Source organism: Bidens hawaiensis, unplaced genomic scaffold (genome assembly GCF_021521415.1).
Source record: "Bidens hawaiensis isolate Kalapana, Puna unplaced genomic scaffold, B.hawaiensis_p1.1 tig00016745_1, whole genome shotgun sequence".
Taxonomy (NCBI): Eukaryota; Viridiplantae; Streptophyta; class Magnoliopsida; order Asterales; family Asteraceae; genus Bidens; species Bidens hawaiensis.
This window is the reverse complement of record NW_027492535.1, coordinates 212,824-229,699: the sequence shown is the minus strand read 5'-3', so window position 1 is coordinate 229,699 and position 16,876 is coordinate 212,824. Positions and strand designations below refer to the sequence as shown.

Genomic DNA, 16,876 nt, shown 5'->3' with positions numbered 1-16,876 from the left:
GCTTCCGTGGCCGATTCGTTGTTTCCAGTTCGACGGTAGTGAATCGCCAGATCGGTGCCGGAACTAATTATCATATCACCGGATTCTTCAACGGTCAAAACCCTAGCTGTACTTAGATAACCATAACATGAGTATCGAGCCATTCAACAAGTAAACAAAATCCCTAATTTACACTCTTATCAGGAGTTATGTAATTCATTTACATATTGATCAATTTGTGTGTTGATTGATTGATTCAGATTGGTGAAGTTAGCTGCTCGGGCATTTTACGACGATATAACTGCAAAAGGAGATAATCAACAGAAATCAGGCAAGACTGATAATAGAGGCATTGCTGTTGTTGTTCTTGATGCTCTCACCAGGTTTTTTTTTTTATTTATTCTTTTCATTTGCAAGCTTTGTCATGATAGCGTTTGCTTTTCTATAGTTAATAGTGAAGTTATCACATAATCAGTCAAATCACCAGATAAAGATCACTGCTTTATAACCAGAGAGTGAAACGAAACCAATTAATCACCTTTGCACTCAAAACCGAACACAAGGACTTTGGAGAGAATAAGCTCTATACAACAAAACTAATTACAGAACCTTTAGATTTATTATATTCTAACTCAAACTCAATTAAATAACCAAAAATAATTCAAATAGTTAACTAAACAATTTAATTTAAGCTTCGTATTTATCGGCTCATTTATGGCAAAAGACAAGCCCGATAGATCTTTTTGAACATCGATGATGCATGTCTCACTAGATATTTAACATGTGGTCAACATATGTATGATTTAGTTTCGAGTGAACGGATGGCTGCAGACAACGGTCCCCAATACGAGCGATAAACACTATTTGCTCCAAAATTTTCATCCATTAGGCTTGTTTTAGTGTTGTTAACTACTCAGTTGTAACATTAACAACGGTTTATTGATTAGATTTCATGACTTGGTTTGTTCATGATATAGAGGCATTGCGGTTCGGTTAAGATGTTTTCATCTTTTACCTTGAGAACAGCTTTCTAATATTAATATAAAAAAGTTATATATATTGAAATTAACGTCAACTCCCACAAGGCCATGTGTGGATTTTTCTTACCCTTTCTGACTTTCTGTACCAGCAGGCACCCAGACAACGGTCTCCATCAAAGCATTGAATTAAAATAATATGAATACACCATTTCTCTAAATGACAAGGCTTTTATTAATAGGAGAGTGAAATGAGATATCTATACTCTATATGATGAAGACAGTATGAGCTAGTAACTAATCAAATTTGATAACCTTATCAGTGCTATACTGTCACTCCTGTGCACTAAATACGAATTGGTAGTCTGACTAATCGAATACATGATGTGAAAGAAGAAAGAAGCTTGAATTTGTGTTTTTTAGTAAGTCAAACATTCAAAGTTCATACATTTTCGAATGTTGTTCAGTTCTGTACTAGCTTCTAATCTTTGAGTGTTTGGGATTACTTATTTTAGTCTACTTTTGACTTATAACTTATTGAAAAGTTGAAAAAGGTGTTTGGGATTACTTATTATGTGAGAGGATAAGTTGATAAGTTACAAACTTATTGCTATAAGTCATAAGGAGGTAAAAATAAGGAATCCCAAACACCCCCTTCAAATCATTTTTTTCTTGTAACTTTTTTTTCTCGTTATGATTATGCATCGTTGCTATGTTATTGTAGACGACAATGGGTGCGCGAAGAAGATTTAGCAAAAGACTTGAAGTTGCACTTAAAACAGCTTAGGAGAACTTTGCGCTTTTTTGAAGAAGAAAAGTTAGTGACCAGAGATCATAGAAAAGAGGTTAGTTTTTAAATTCATAATATAGTTTCAATACAGGGATGCACATAATCTATCTTACTCATTTTTTACCACACAAAAGATGTTAACTTTATATGTTTCTATATATTCATTATAGACTGCAAAGGGTGCAAAAGCCTACAGTGCTGCAGTTGCTGCCACTGCTGATAGTCTGCCTGGAAGAGATGGAGAAGAAAAGATTAAGCTGCACACTCATTCTTATTGTTGTCTTGACTATTCACAGGTCTCTCTCTACTCTATTTCTAAAAACTAATCTACATTTGCCCTTTTTAATTCTTAATTGAATTGGAGTTTCATTATGGAAGTTTCTAACGAGTTCCGTTATACTGACTTAGTTGTAGGCCTCTGTAAAAAAAACCGAACGGAACATGTTTGTGTTCTTTTAACTTTAATCGAACACAAGATCAAACACGATCAGTTAAACGAACGGGTTTTTTTGTTCGTGTTTGTTCGTTAAGACGCTAGTGAGCATGTTTGTGTTAATTTGTTAATAGTATAAGCGAACAGTTCACAAATGTAAACAAGCGAACATAACTGAAAATAGATGAACAAACATAACTCAATGTTTATTCGTTAAGAAAGTGAGCGCGTTCATGTTCGTTTATGTTTGTTTGTTGATAGTATAAATGAACGGTTCACAAACGAACATATGTGAAAATAGATGAACAAACATAACCAAGAGCAAACACCGGTAAAAGTAAATGTGAACATCAATATGCCGGGCCTAGAAAATTAATAAAACTAGTCTAATTTGTAGTGGTTTTAAAGTTTTTTTTAATGAATTTTGTAAACGAACGAAGTGCGAACTTAAATAAACAAGGAGCAGACATATATGAGCGCAAATGAGTGAAAAATAAACTAACATTTACGAACAAGACATGCGCTCATCTTCGTTCGTTTAACTAATGAACAAAAAAATATGTTCATGTTCTTTCGTTGATTCAATAAACCAACTAACTAAACGTTTGGTTCGTTTACAGGCCTATGCAGTTGATCAATCTTATCTTTATTTTTAAATGTTTCAGATACATGATGTAGTGAGGTATAGAATACAACGGATGAAGAAAAAGTTGAAAGATGAACTAGACAACAAGAACACGGTCCAAGAATACGTATGCCCAAAATGTGGGAAAAGGTTTAATCTTTGTTGGTTTGTCTTTATTCAAAATGACGAATTAGTAATCAAATCCAACTAATTTTCTAACAACTTTCAGATATAATGCATTGGATGCTATTCGATTGATCTCTTTTGAAGATGATTCGTTTCATTGTGAAAGTTGCAACACAGAATTAGTTGCAGAGAGTGATAAGTTAGCTTCCCAAGATATTGGAGAAGGTGACGATAACGCAAGAAGACGACGTCGTGAAAAATTGAGGGATCTGCTTCAAAAGATGGAGGTACTTATATCGAAAACGAACATTTAACGGACAAGGTTTCTTGTTCATGTTCATTTGTTAAGAAAATGAACATGCTCGTTTGTCAATAGTATACATGAACAGTTCATTAACGTAAACGAATAAACATAATTGAACATAGATGAATGAACATAACTGAGCTAACATCAATTATAACTAAACTGAACATCAATCTATTAGGCCTAAAAAGCTGTTAAAAGTCGACTGAATTGTTATAGGGGATATCTTTATTTCATAAACTAAACTAAATTATAACGGGCCTAAAAAGTAAGTGATATATAAACAAACCTAAATAAACAAACTTAGGGGCTGTTTGGTAACCTCTTAATGATTCTATTAAGAGCCTATCTCTAAATCGGTCAGAGGTAGAGTGTGTTTGGTTCACTAAAAAGACGCATCTTAATGGTTCATGGAGCCTTTTAATGGGTAAGTTTCATAAACATGCTGAATGATTCAGAAGCTACCTCTTAATCGGTCACATCTCTTAATGATTCAGCACAAGATTGCCAAACAACCCCTTAAACGGACATAAATGAACAAACGAGGCATGTATTTACTTTCATTCTATTAGTAAACAAATGAACATAAACGAACTTTCTGCCGAACAGTTCACCGTTTGTTTACAGGCCTCATTTACTTATTTATGTTTTTTGTTTGGCTTCAACGATAAGCAGTAAAATTACTGGATCCAAATACCCCCTAATGTCTGCTACAGTAGTACAGTTTTGTTTTAGTTTGTTTTCCAGTTTAGTATACCATTTATGTTATCCATGCTTGTTTTTCTTTTCTTTAAAAAAATTATTGGTGGTAAAAACTCAGGTAGAATTGAAACCTTTGATGGAACAACTTGCACGAGTAAAAGACTTAGAAGCCCCTGATTATGGAACTCTTCAAGCATGGGAACTTAGAGCAAGTGCTGTTGCACGTGCGTCTAATTCTGATAATGCTGGCAATGATTCTTCTAGATCTGGACAGGGAGGTACCCCCATGCCATTTCTTGGAGAGACAAAGGTATATGTGTGTGTGTGTGTATAATTGTATATATACACATATATATACATATATATATAGGGAGAGGTTCGTTACAAAAGACTAAATTATTGTGAGGGAAAAAAGAACAAACCTACTTAGTTTAATTTTTCTATCAATTGTTATGTTTTAGAACTTTCACTTTTTACATACAAATGTCTTATGTAATAAAAACCGGTATTTTATTTGTATCGGATTTGGTTCAAATTGGTATAACCGGTTGAACAGGGATGTACCGGGAGGCAGGGCTGAGCACGGTTCGGTTATTAGGCGAAACCCAAACCAAAACCGAAGTAATCGGTTATTTGAATATACAAACCGTTCAGTTTTTGGGTTTTCCGATTATTTTCGGTTTCGGTTCGGTTATTTTCGAGTTTTTTTTTTTAAATTATGTGTAGACATTGCAAAAATAAAAAATTAACAAAATGAAAATGCATATTTTAAGCTTGTATAAGAACGTATTTGAGTACCACATATAATATTGAATTCAAAAAACAAAAATAGGCACGTGTCACGTGGAACTATTCGAATACAGAGTTGCTAAATAGAGTTTAAAATTCAACAAAGTTCTTAATTAAAAAGCAATATAAGGGCTGTTTGGTTCATTCAGATCTGAATGAGTCAGGTCTGAATGAGCAAGTCTGAATGATTCAGACATAATTTTAACCATTCAGATGTTTTTCTGTTTGGAACCAAATAGTCTGATGTCTGAATGAATCAGATGTTTACATCTGAATGGTTCCATTCAGATGTAAACAAACAAGTTTAGTATCAATCTTCATTCATAATCTTATTTATCTTCAAAGTTTAGTTCATTCTTCATCATCTTGATAATCTTTATCACCATCAATCGATTCGGTTTTTTAAAAATGTAACCGAATCGAAGCCGAAAATTCGGTTTAAAAAAAAAAATTTAGTCGGTTAATGCTTCGGTTCGGTTTTTTTCTGTGCTGTTTTTCTGTTAGTTTGGTTTCGGTTCGGTTAATTAGGCTTTCTGCTCGCCCCTATCGGGAGGTTCAACCGGGTTAAATAGTTTACCCTGTAATTCTGTATAAATACAACTTTAACTCAAAAAATAACCCTAAAGCACATTAATAAACATCACACTTGAACCAAACATCACATGAACAATGATCAAATCAAATAAGAAGTTTATACGTTGTATATGAAATTAATCAATTACAAAAGATGTAAAGACACCAACCTTGAATTCGTATGATACAAAATTGGTTGATTAAAGAATCGTTATTTACTGTCTTTACTCGTTTTAATTTTATTCGCTAGGTTGAAAGTTATTTTTAAACAATATGGGTCGCAAAAAAGTATTAAAATTATCTTAACTTTAAAGCCGGTTTGCCGGCATAAACCGGAATTTAAAAAAAAAACAACGGTATGATGTTTTAGCAAACCGTCTAAAAACACCGACTCTAAATACCAGTAGCCTTACCGAAATCCGGTTCAACCGGCCACCGGTTTTTAAAATATTGCGTAGAACCCTCCCCTACATATATAGGTATATATGTGCATTCACTATATATGTTCATATTATCTGTTTTCATACATGTAATTTCACTGCTTGTGTTACAATGTTCATATATCGGATTGTTGGGGCACGTGTGATGTCAAAGTTTCATTATAATGTACTTTTAAAATAATATGAACATCGTAACAAAATTTCAATGAATAATTGGTATACAATTTACAGGTTGAAGTGGCTTTCTCTGGTGTTGAGGAAAAAGGAGAAATAAAATCTGAAAATGCACCGATGAAAGTTTTGCCTCCATGGATGATTAAAGAAGGAATGAATCTCACAAACGAGCAGCGTGGGGTCGTAAAGCAAGAACCAAAAATGGAGGGAACTTCAGCTTCTATGGATATAAAAGACGAGAAGAAGTCAGTAAGTCAAGAAGACCATGCAAAGAATCTTCAGGTTAGTTCAACAATCATATTTCATGTTTATTATTATATTAACTTTTTTTACTGTCGCGATCTTATTAATATGCTGATTGATGTTTTGTAGGATGAGTATGTGAAAGCATATTATGCTGCTATACTTCAAAGGCAAAAAGAACAAGAGGAAGCCACCAAAAGGGAGCAAGAATTATCAACCAACTCTGATGTTGACCCGTCAAGTTCTAGAAAACGCCAACGGGATGATGATGTTGAATGGGAAGAGACTCCCACTGCAGGTAATTTGTGTTCTCACTCTCTCTTTCTCTCTCTCTCTCTCACACACACACACGAACATATTTACATGCATACAAAAGAGATCTTAACGTGAGAAGCATAGAAATAACGTCAATAATTACAACACTAGAGTAATTATTATTACGCTATAGTGTTTTTTTTTTAAATATAGAGTTAAATGTTAACATAATTACTATAGTTATTTGTACCCTTATTACGTTAAGAGCTGTTTATATTTGATCACACACGTATGCATACATACATACATACATGTTTAGAGGGGAATGTTCAAATATGTTGAGAACTGAATAACGCACTTGTGACTCTTGTTTTAAGTGCTATATAGATGGTGGTTACGTAACTGCTCAGTGCTCACCCTATTATTTCACTAAATCATTAAGGCAGAACGTACGCGTGCTTTAATCTTTATGTGGTTCTTGCACTTCTCAACATAAAAGTGTTTCTGAAAAGAATGCATCCCTTTATGTATATGAATGTACATACATTTGTATATGAATGTATATTATGCCACTGCATACTGATTCGTGTCTTATCCTATATAAAAGGTGCACCGTTTGGGTTGCGTTGACCCACTGAGCGACACTTCTTTTTTAGTTTTTCTGAAAGTTCGTAAATAATCAATGCACAAATCATGTTTACAAAAACAATACTTATATGGGGACTTTTGACTAGTTTCAAGTTTTACCTTTTGATCCATTTGACTCGTTCCCTTTTCTAGCAAAATTTAATAATTTGACCCGTTTTTGACTGTTTGCAGGGGAGACTTTCAAGGTGGACTTGAATGTCGAAGCAGCAGAGTCAGGTGATGAAGATGGTGATGATGACGATGGCATTGATTGGGAAGAAGGCTAATGCTGGCCGTGTAGTTTTTTTTACCTCAGATTTCGTTTTGAAACGTGTTCATTAGTTATTATACATGGTATAAATATGAATTTTTTTTTATTGCAGATTCTAGTGTTAGGGATGTGTAGTTTACTGGATTTACAAATGATTGTGTTGGTGGTTTGTTAATCATCTCCGATTTTAATTGGGATATTCAATGTGGTAAACTCTTAATATATGTTAAACAAAAGCAACCATTAGCACTAGTGATTCTTGAGGTTAGTTTCAGTTGGAGCTTTGGTTTTATCAGTCATAAACTAATAATTGTGGAATTGTTAAATGAACACTTTAAGTACTTCAAAGAGGACGATTTAGTGTTATAACGGCAAATTATTTTCGCAAACGATTTCATATTCTTGCAGTACACTGCATTGAAGCCGTTAACAGGAAAATAATTAGCGTGGTACACTACATTGAAGTCTTTGTGGTACACGGGCATAGAAGTCCTTAGGTGAACAATAGTGTTGTAGATGAGTATAAAAACACATGAGGTATATTGCTGCCATCAACAACACAACCAACTGCAATGAGTGAGCTCTCTAACAGCTCTAGGTAATTATCAATCACATTTATTTCTTTATATTTTTATTTTGTTTACTTACGTGATGAGAAAGAAAGTGATAATTTTATGAAGTATAATATTCTTGTTTAATTTATGACTATATATTTATTTATGAAGTTATATGTATATTACTATATTAGTAAACAGAAAAAAACATTATTCTTCAAAAATTTCTGTCATCTAATACTACAAACATGAGCATTTCGACGTTACAATAATCACAAATATGTTTTTCGTAACCAGTTTAGTGGCAAATGCCTTTGGTGACTTTTTTTAGTAACCGGGTTATTGTTGAGACTGATATTGCGACAAGGAGTTCCATCACATAATAGCAACCAAATTTACGGCAAACCTTTTTGCGTGACAGATATTGTGAGCAAGCTTTAGTGATGGAGCTTTAAGCTATTGCAATTGCCACCACCAGATTTTTTGAGACTGATTTTGTGACTAAACTATTAGTGGCTGAAATTGCGAGCAAAACATTTGACCGAATATTCACTTTGTTCTCTGATTAACTGAAATTACTACTAGAAACTTGGGTATTTGCGATCAACAGTTGTGTCTTCAGCCGTTTATCGCAAGAGAAGTAAGCACTTCTATTGTAAGTAATTGCAAACAACATATTAGTGGTTTCTTATATTAGTTTGGATCCACCCACCCCCAAAGCTAATTGTTAACTGAATTATATATATTTTTCCTAAAGAAAAACAATTTAACTGAAGCGTTTATAACAAAAACTGGTTGCTTATGTAAATCAAAATAACCATAATATGAGTTAGAGGTTTTGTTTCAACCAATAATCAAATCCAACCAACCTATGCTCACCAAATGAAATTTCCACGTACTTTGTGTTTAAAACTTGGATGCTTTATGATATATATACATGTTTACTGCAGATAAACTTTGGCTATAAACAACGAGAGAGTGGAGTAAATGAGTAATCGGCACCCTATTTGTTATCCATTTTTGTAACTGTCTCTGAACATAATGCTGATCAGCAAGCTTCTAAGATTTGGTCAAAGACAGCTTCATACAATCGTCTCTAGAGAGATCATCCAACCCTCTTCTCCAACCCCTTCTTACTCCAAAAAATATAATCTCTCATTGTTTGATCAAATTACGATAAGTTCCCACACCCCGATTGTTGCATTCTACCAAAATCTTAAGCAAAATTCCCATGTTAAAACCCTCGAGTTAAAGAACTCCCTATCGAAAACCCTTACTCATTACTATCCTTTCGCTGGCAGGGTGAAGAAAACTAGCCCAACTTATGTTGATTGCAATGACGAGGGGGTCGAGTATATTGAAGCATGCAATGACAGCTCCCTCTCGGATTTCCTCAAACAATCACATCACGAAGATTTCGATCAACTCTTTCCAAATAATTTGATATGGTTCAACCCGCACATTAGAGGTGATACCGAAGGTGTCATTTACCCATTAGCGGTTCAAGTCAACCGCTTTGCATGTGGAGGAGTAGCAGTGGCATCAACGTTATCTCACAAGGTTGGTGATGGACGAACCGCGCTAAATTTCATCAATCATTGGGCAGCAGTGACAACCAAAAAAGATACATCACTCATCAATCCCCATATTATTTCTCACCAAACTAGAGATTATAGTTATTTGTCGGAACTTTTAAGTGCGAGATCACGTGTTGGTTGTGTTACAAAGAGTTTTTTGTTCCCTAAACAAAAGTTAAATGATCTCAAAGCCAAGGTGATAGCCATGACCATGGAATCCGGACAACCCATCAAGAACCCAACTCGAGTTGAAGCTTTGTCATGGCTAATCCATAACCGTGTAATGGCGGCTGCTAACAAGAAAAGAAATTCAGGAACTTTCGAGGCACTTGCCATGGCCTTTCCAATGGATATGAGAAGCCATTTGGTAGACAAATTACCGGAAACAAGCGTAGGAAATCTTTACTTTGCTTTAGAATCTCCCACAACAAAGAAAAGTAAACTCGCGCCACATATAACAATTGGTGAAATGAGGGAAAATAAGGCAGCATTTCAAAGTATACAAAATCTGGAAGTGGCGATAGAAATGTATGATCAAATGGCACTTGAAATTATCTTGGAGGTGAAAAAAAGACTTGATGCGAGTCACATATGTACTAGCTTGTATTGGTTTCCAGCATATGATATTGATATCGGGCGGGGAAGCCTGCAAAAGTAACTGTTGGGGGAACAATAAAGAACTTTACAGTTTTGATGGCAGCTCCTGATGGCAATGGCATTGTAGCCTCCGTATGTTTGGAAAAAGATGACATGAAGATAATGCAAGATGACCCTGAACTACTAGCCTTTTGTTAGTTTCTAATATGATGGTATTCTGCTTTCCTTGATTACTTGTTTGGTAGTTTTTATTAACTGTTAGATCCAAATAATTACTATTTTGATTTAATTAAACAAGTGTGTGAGTTGTGATATTGTGTTGTATGTGTTCATAATAAAGGTGTGTATGCAGACGCCAGACGGATTTTGAAATAGTTATCTTTGAAGAATGTTGGGCTCCAACGGTGGTCAGTCAACGGTTTAACAATTTAAACCCGAAGATTTGTTTCAAAGTTATTAATCATTTAAATAAGTAAACAAAACGCAGCGGAAAACAAAACGAGTAACCATCAAAACGGAACCAAGCAGGATACAGTTACAACAATACGAGCACGAGTCAATCATCCAAACAAAGATAAACATTAAATGACGGTATTTAAGTTTACCTCGGTTAATAAATAGCCGGTTGAGACACGGAGGTATAACGAACGAAGCTAGGAGACGACACAAGAATTCCGGCGACGGCGTTCCGGCAGAAACGACGGCGCCAACAGCGACAGTTTGGCGACAGTAGCGGTCCGGCGACAGCGGCGGTCCGGAGGTGGAGGTGGCGGCGGTCCGGAGGTGGAGGCGGCGGCCGGCGGTGGTGGATATTTCGGTGACGGCTAGGGTTTAGTGGAGTGTGACTTGTGTGTAAGCCTCATATTATGTTATAATAAGTGAGGTATTTATAGACACAAATTAGGTTTAGAAAACCCAATGGGCCTTAAGCCCAATCGCTAGCACTAAAAGCCTTATCTACCATAATTAATCTTGTTTAATTATGTCTCGCCCGATTAACTATATTAAGCGGGTTCGATGTTCGTTATCCCCGGTGTAACTCTCACGGGTCATAACGGGTCTGCCCGCGTTGACTTGACCCACACCGCCCATAATTCCAACAGTCTCCTAATTGGACGGTTTTGGCCAAGTAGCACAACGCTGACAATTAGAGGTGCTCTAGCTACACATATCTGTCCCCAACTGGTTATGACATTTTAAATTCATTAACCAAAATATCTTAGAATACATTATTGCAAGATAATGAACTTATAGTAATCTTTGTCATCTATCCTTTCCGCATAAGACATCAATTGAACAATGAGACATGGATCATATCAATCTCAAATGACTTTCAATTATTGTTGTTCTCGATGTAGAGTCAAAGTGGTCCAATCAAACACACAATAAGTTTGGGTGAGGCCTCACACTTAACCAGTTTGAATCAACGGAGCGCCAAGATGTCTAACTATTACATTTTATGTAAGAGTACAGAATCCCATCTTGATTACATACAACTCCCACTAAACTTCAGAATATTCCCAATCAATGCCTTTTTGACTGGCAGTTTCGCGACAGTGGTTAATATGATCAAAGAATATCCTTCGGTAAACGAAAGTTCTAATATGTATCTCAGGTCTTAGGATACAAAATGAGTATACCATTATCAAAACATCTTATGATAAAGATCCATGAAGATGATTTGATGCGAGTTACATCCAACGTCATTCATAATGAGGTCTGTGAGTTTGGAAGTCAACTCCTTGAGTCCAAGTCAAAATAGTCTTAATTCAGAATCGTTCCCACGAGTATGACCGACTACGGATAATTTAGAATACAACATTCATGGATTAAACGTATTAAAATGAATACAGTTATAATATTCAACGTTTGCATTTACCATTAAATCAAAAGTGAACTCAAAAGTATAACTTTTTAAATTATCATACATCCAAATACTAAATCAAAACAAATTACTAGCTAATCTAAGACCGATAGCATCCCTGTGTTGGTCATGCTTGTCCTGAGTCATCGGTTTAGTGAACGGGTCTGCTAAGTTTTGATCTGTGTCTACTTTGCTTATAATAATGTCTTCATGTTCCGGTAATTCTTGTACATAGTGGAACTAAAAATGTGCTTGGGCATGTGATGATAATTGAGCTCTTTGGCTTGAGCAACAACTCTTTTGTTATCGCATATTACGTCGATCATTTTCCTAAACTTGGAACCAGATCGAGGTTGGCTATGAATTTCTTCATCCAAGCAGATTATGAGCGAGAAACATCTCAGTCACTCTGGAAGTTAGCATCAGTGTAACACTGTAACACCTCACGTGAGCTCATCTTCCACTCCTCCAAACATTAAGAACATATCTTTGATCCTTTTCAGGTACCTTAGAATGTTCTTCACTGCAGTCTAATGGCAACGCCATGACTTTGCTGAAAACGACTAGTCATGCTTAAAGCATACGAGACGTCAGGTCTAGTGCATAACATAGCGTACATGATAGAGCCAATCGCTGAAGCATATGGAATTGGTTGCATGTTCTTTGTCTCAATTTCTGTTGCCGGAGATTGCGATTTGCTTAACATGGTTCCTTTAGCAATGGGAACATCTCATTTCTTGGAGTTGTCCATTGAGAAGCTTGCCATGACCTTGTCTATGTATGTACTTTGACTTAGCCCTAGAAGCTACTTAGACCTATCTCGGTAAATCAAGATTCCTAGAATATAAGAAAATTCACCAGGATCTTTCATTGCGAAACAAGATCCCAACCGGTGCTTAACTTCCTTAAGCATAGGAATGTTGCTTCCAATGATCAGTATATCATTCACGTACAAGATGAGGAATGATATAGTGCTCCCACTAGCTTTTCTGTAAACACAAGGCTCATCTTCGTTTTTGATAAAACCAAACTCTTTGATCTTCTCATCAAAGTGAAGATTCCAGCTGCGAAATGCTTGTTTAAGTCCATAAATGGACTTATTCAATTTGCACACCCTATTAGGATATTTGGGATCAACAAAACCTTCAGGCTGAACCATATAGACATCTTTAGAAAGGTGTCCATTAAGAAAAGCGGTTTTGACATCCATTTGTCATATCTCGTAGTCATAGTACGCGGCTATAGCAAGTAATATCCTTATTGACTTAGTCATAGCAACGGGCGAGAAGATCTCATCATAGTCAACACCTTGAGTTTGAGTAAAACATTTCGCGACTAGCCGTGCTTTATAGGTTTGTGCATTTCCATGCATATCGGTTTTTCTTTTAAAAATCCATTTGCTCCCTACTGCCCGACCATCTGGGGGGGGGGGGGGGTAGCTCAACCAAGTTCCAGACTTGATTGTCATGCATAGATTGCATCTCGGATTTCATGGCTTCTTTCCATTTCTCAGATTCCGGATCCAAGATAGCATATTTGTAGTTAGTAGGTTTGTTGTTAGACTCGGCTACTAATAAGACTTCGGGACCATCTAAATGCTATAAGTATCTAGAATTTGGTGCGGGAGTCCTACTACTTCTGCGAACGCTCGTGCTCATGTCTGATGTATCAGCAACAACAACTTGTTGATCAGACGCTCCAACTTCCTCGTCGGTTGTTTGTGGTTCTTGAATTTCTTCAAGATCGACAATGTTATCTCCAATTCCTCGATCAAGAAATTCCTTCTCGAGGAAGTGGCCTTTCCTCTTGATAGAAATCGTATTTGTATCAGGATGAAAGAAGTAATAACCGCTTTGGTTATAGTATCCGACGAAAACAACTTTTACGCCGCGGTGATCGAGTTTGTCATCAAATTCGCTTGTGACATATGCATCACATCCCCATACTCTAAGGAAAGACAAATTGGGCTTTCTCCCATGCCATATCTCATATGGGGTTTTGCTCACCTTCTTAGTTGGATCCAGATTTACAATGTGGGCGACGGTCATAAGGGCGAAACTCCAAAAGGAATGAAGCAAGTTAGTTATACACATCATCGATCATACCATGTTTAGCAAAGTTCGATTTCTCCTCTCGCTCACGCCATTATGTTGGGGTATGCCGGGTGGAGTGAGATGTGAAACAATTCCACGCTCTTTTAGATCATTGATGAACTCTGAGCTGAGATACTCTTCACGTCGATCTGATCAAAGAATTTTAATAGTTTTTCCGAGTTGGTTAACCACTTCGTTTTGAAAATCTTTGAACTTTTCAAAAGTTTCATGTTTGTGTTTCATAAGATACGCATAAGCAAATTGACTATAATCGTAAATAAAAGAAACGAAGTATCTTTCATGGTTTCTAGACATGGTTCTGAAAGGGCCGCACACATCAGTATGTATAAGTCCTAAACAAAAGTTAAATGATCTGAAAGCCAAGGTGTTAGCCATGACCAGGGAATCCGGACAACCCATCGAGAACCCGACTCGGGTTGAAGCTTTGTCATGGCTAATCCATAACCGTGCAATGGCGGCTGCTAACAAGAAAAGAAATTCAGGAACTTTCGAGGCACTTGCCATGGCCTTTCCAATGGATATGAGAAGCCATTTGGTAGACAAATTACCGGAAACAAGTGTAGGAAATCTTTACTTTGCTTTAGAATCTCCCACAACAAAGTAAAGTAAACTCGCGCCACATATAACAATTGGTGAAATGAGGGAAAATAAGGCAGCATTTCAAAGTATACAAAATCTGGAAGTGGTGATAGAAATGTATGATCAAATGGCACCTGAAATTATCTTGGAGGCGAAAAAAAGACTTGATGCGTGTCACATATATACTAGCTTGTATTGGTTTCCAGCATATGATATTGATTTCGGGTGGGGGAAGCCTGTAAAAGTAACTGTTGGGGGAACAATAAAGAACTTTACGGTTTTGATGGCGGCTCCTGATGGCAATGGCATTGTAGCCTCCGTATGTTTGGAAAAAGATGACATGAGGATAATGCAAGATGACCCCGAACTACTAGCCTTTTGTTAGTTTCTAATTTGATGGTATTCTGCTTTCCTTGATTACTTGTTTGGTAGTTTTTATTAGCTGTTAGATCCAAATAATTACTGTTTTGATTTAATTAAACAAATGTGTGAGTTGTGATATTGTGTTGCATGTGTTCAGAATAACAGTGTGTATGTAGAAGCTAGACGGATTTTGAAATAGTTATCTTTGTAGAAAATCTCGAGCATACATAATATAAATCATTCATTATACTTGCATCTATTTGTGATCATTATATATGAACTAGTTGTCTTTGTAGAAGTCCTCTAACATTCATTAATGGTGGCTCCAGATGGTGATGGCAATCTGGCATCGAAGCATCCATAGGAAAAAGAAGACGACAACCGTGTTGGGTTTGCCGCTCAATTGAAAACTATGAAACTATGTTATAATGCTTTCCTTGATTACTTGTTTGTTGCTTTGGTTTTATAGATCTTGTGTTCGTCTATCAACAGAATTTATTCTGTTTGTTTTCAACCAACCAGAGTCACAAGTCACTAGCCTTTTACTTATTTTATTGTTTTAATTGTCTTCCAGATTCCGTGTTCATATTTCAAAATGTGTAACTAACAAAGCAAAGTAAAAATATGTTGGAATAATTTATACTTGTCACACATTATTGTTTTGTGTCAAGCTTATTCCATCAACTCATCAAGAAACCGAACACGATATTGCATAAACCATATGCGACTCTTTTTATTAAGAGAAAATTACGATTTACCTCCCTGTGCTTTATGGGCGGGAGACGTTTTAAGGTCCAACTCCGAATTTTCGGGTATTGCCACCCTGTCGTTTATGGGTGGGCTTAGTTTGTCCCCAACTGTTAGTTAACTGTCCTTTGTCTGATGGATGGAAAGGGCATTTTGGTAATCCTCTCTTAATAGTAGTGGTAGTGGTAGTGGTAGTGGTAGTGGTAGTGGTAGTGGTAGTGGTAGTGGTAGTGGTAGTAGTAGCAATATTAGTAGTAGTAGCAGCAGCGGTAGAAACAGTAGCAGTAGTAGTAGGAGGAGCAGCAGCAGTATTAGTAGTAGGGACGATTTAGTGTTATAACGACAAAATATTTTCGCAAACGATTTCATATTCTTGTGGTACACTGCATTGAAGCCGTTGACAGGAAAATAATTAGCGTGGTACACTACATTGAAGTCTTTGTGGTACACAGGCATTGAATTCGTTAGGTGAACAATAGTGTCTTTGTGGTACACAGGCATTGAATTCGTTAGGTGAACAATAGTGTTGCCACTGTAATGAGTGAGCTCTCTAATGAATTCTCCCAACATGCTCTAGGTAATTATCAATTACCTTTACTCTTTCTCATTTTTATTTTGTTTCTTTATGTGATAAGAAAGAAAGTGATAATTTTATGAATTTGTATAAAATTCTTGTTTAATTTCTGACTGTATATTTATTTATTTATTTATGAAGTTATATATATTTGTTAACAGAAAAAAAAATTATTCTTTAAAAATTTCTGTCATCTAATTCTACAAAAATGAGCATTTGTGACCATTAAATTGGTCACAAATACGTCTTTTGTAACCGATTTTGTTGGCCGCTTAAACCTTAGTGGCATACGACTTTGGTGACTTTTTTTAGTAACTGGGTTATTGTTGGGACTGATATTGCGACAAGGAGTTCCCTCACATAATGGCAACCAAATTTACGGCAAACCTTTTTTCACGACCGATTTTGTGACCAAACTTTTAGTGATCGAGCTTTAAGCTATTGCAATTTCCAGGGGAACTATTTAACACCAAATCTTTTTAGACTGATTTTGTGGCTACATGATTAGTGGCCGAAATTGTGAGCAAAACATTTGGTCAAATATTCAATATGCTTTATGCGTAACTGAAATTACTACTAGAAACCTGGGTATATTGCAA

At 36.0% G+C, this 16,876-nt stretch overlaps 1 protein-coding gene and 1 pseudogene across 1 annotated transcript; both read left to right on the top strand.

Annotated features, from left to right (window-relative positions):
• On the top strand, nt 1–7,459 carry LOC143551962 (transcription initiation factor IIE subunit alpha-like). Its single transcript, XM_077042293.1, has 10 exons — nt 1–150; nt 240–362; nt 1,681–1,801; nt 1,917–2,042; nt 2,845–2,954; nt 3,034–3,217; nt 4,055–4,246; nt 5,970–6,194; nt 6,285–6,453; nt 7,230–7,459. Exons 1-10 carry the CDS (start codon nt 128–130, stop codon nt 7,322–7,324), a joined length of 1,368 nt encoding a protein of 455 aa, XP_076898408.1. The 5' UTR covers nt 1–127; the 3' UTR covers nt 7,325–7,459.
• Nucleotides 7,460–8,903: 1,444 nt separating this feature from the next.
• Nucleotides 8,904–14,978, top strand: LOC143551951 (akuammiline synthase 1-like; annotated as a pseudogene).
• The last annotated feature ends 1,898 nt before the right edge of the window (nt 14,979–16,876 follow it).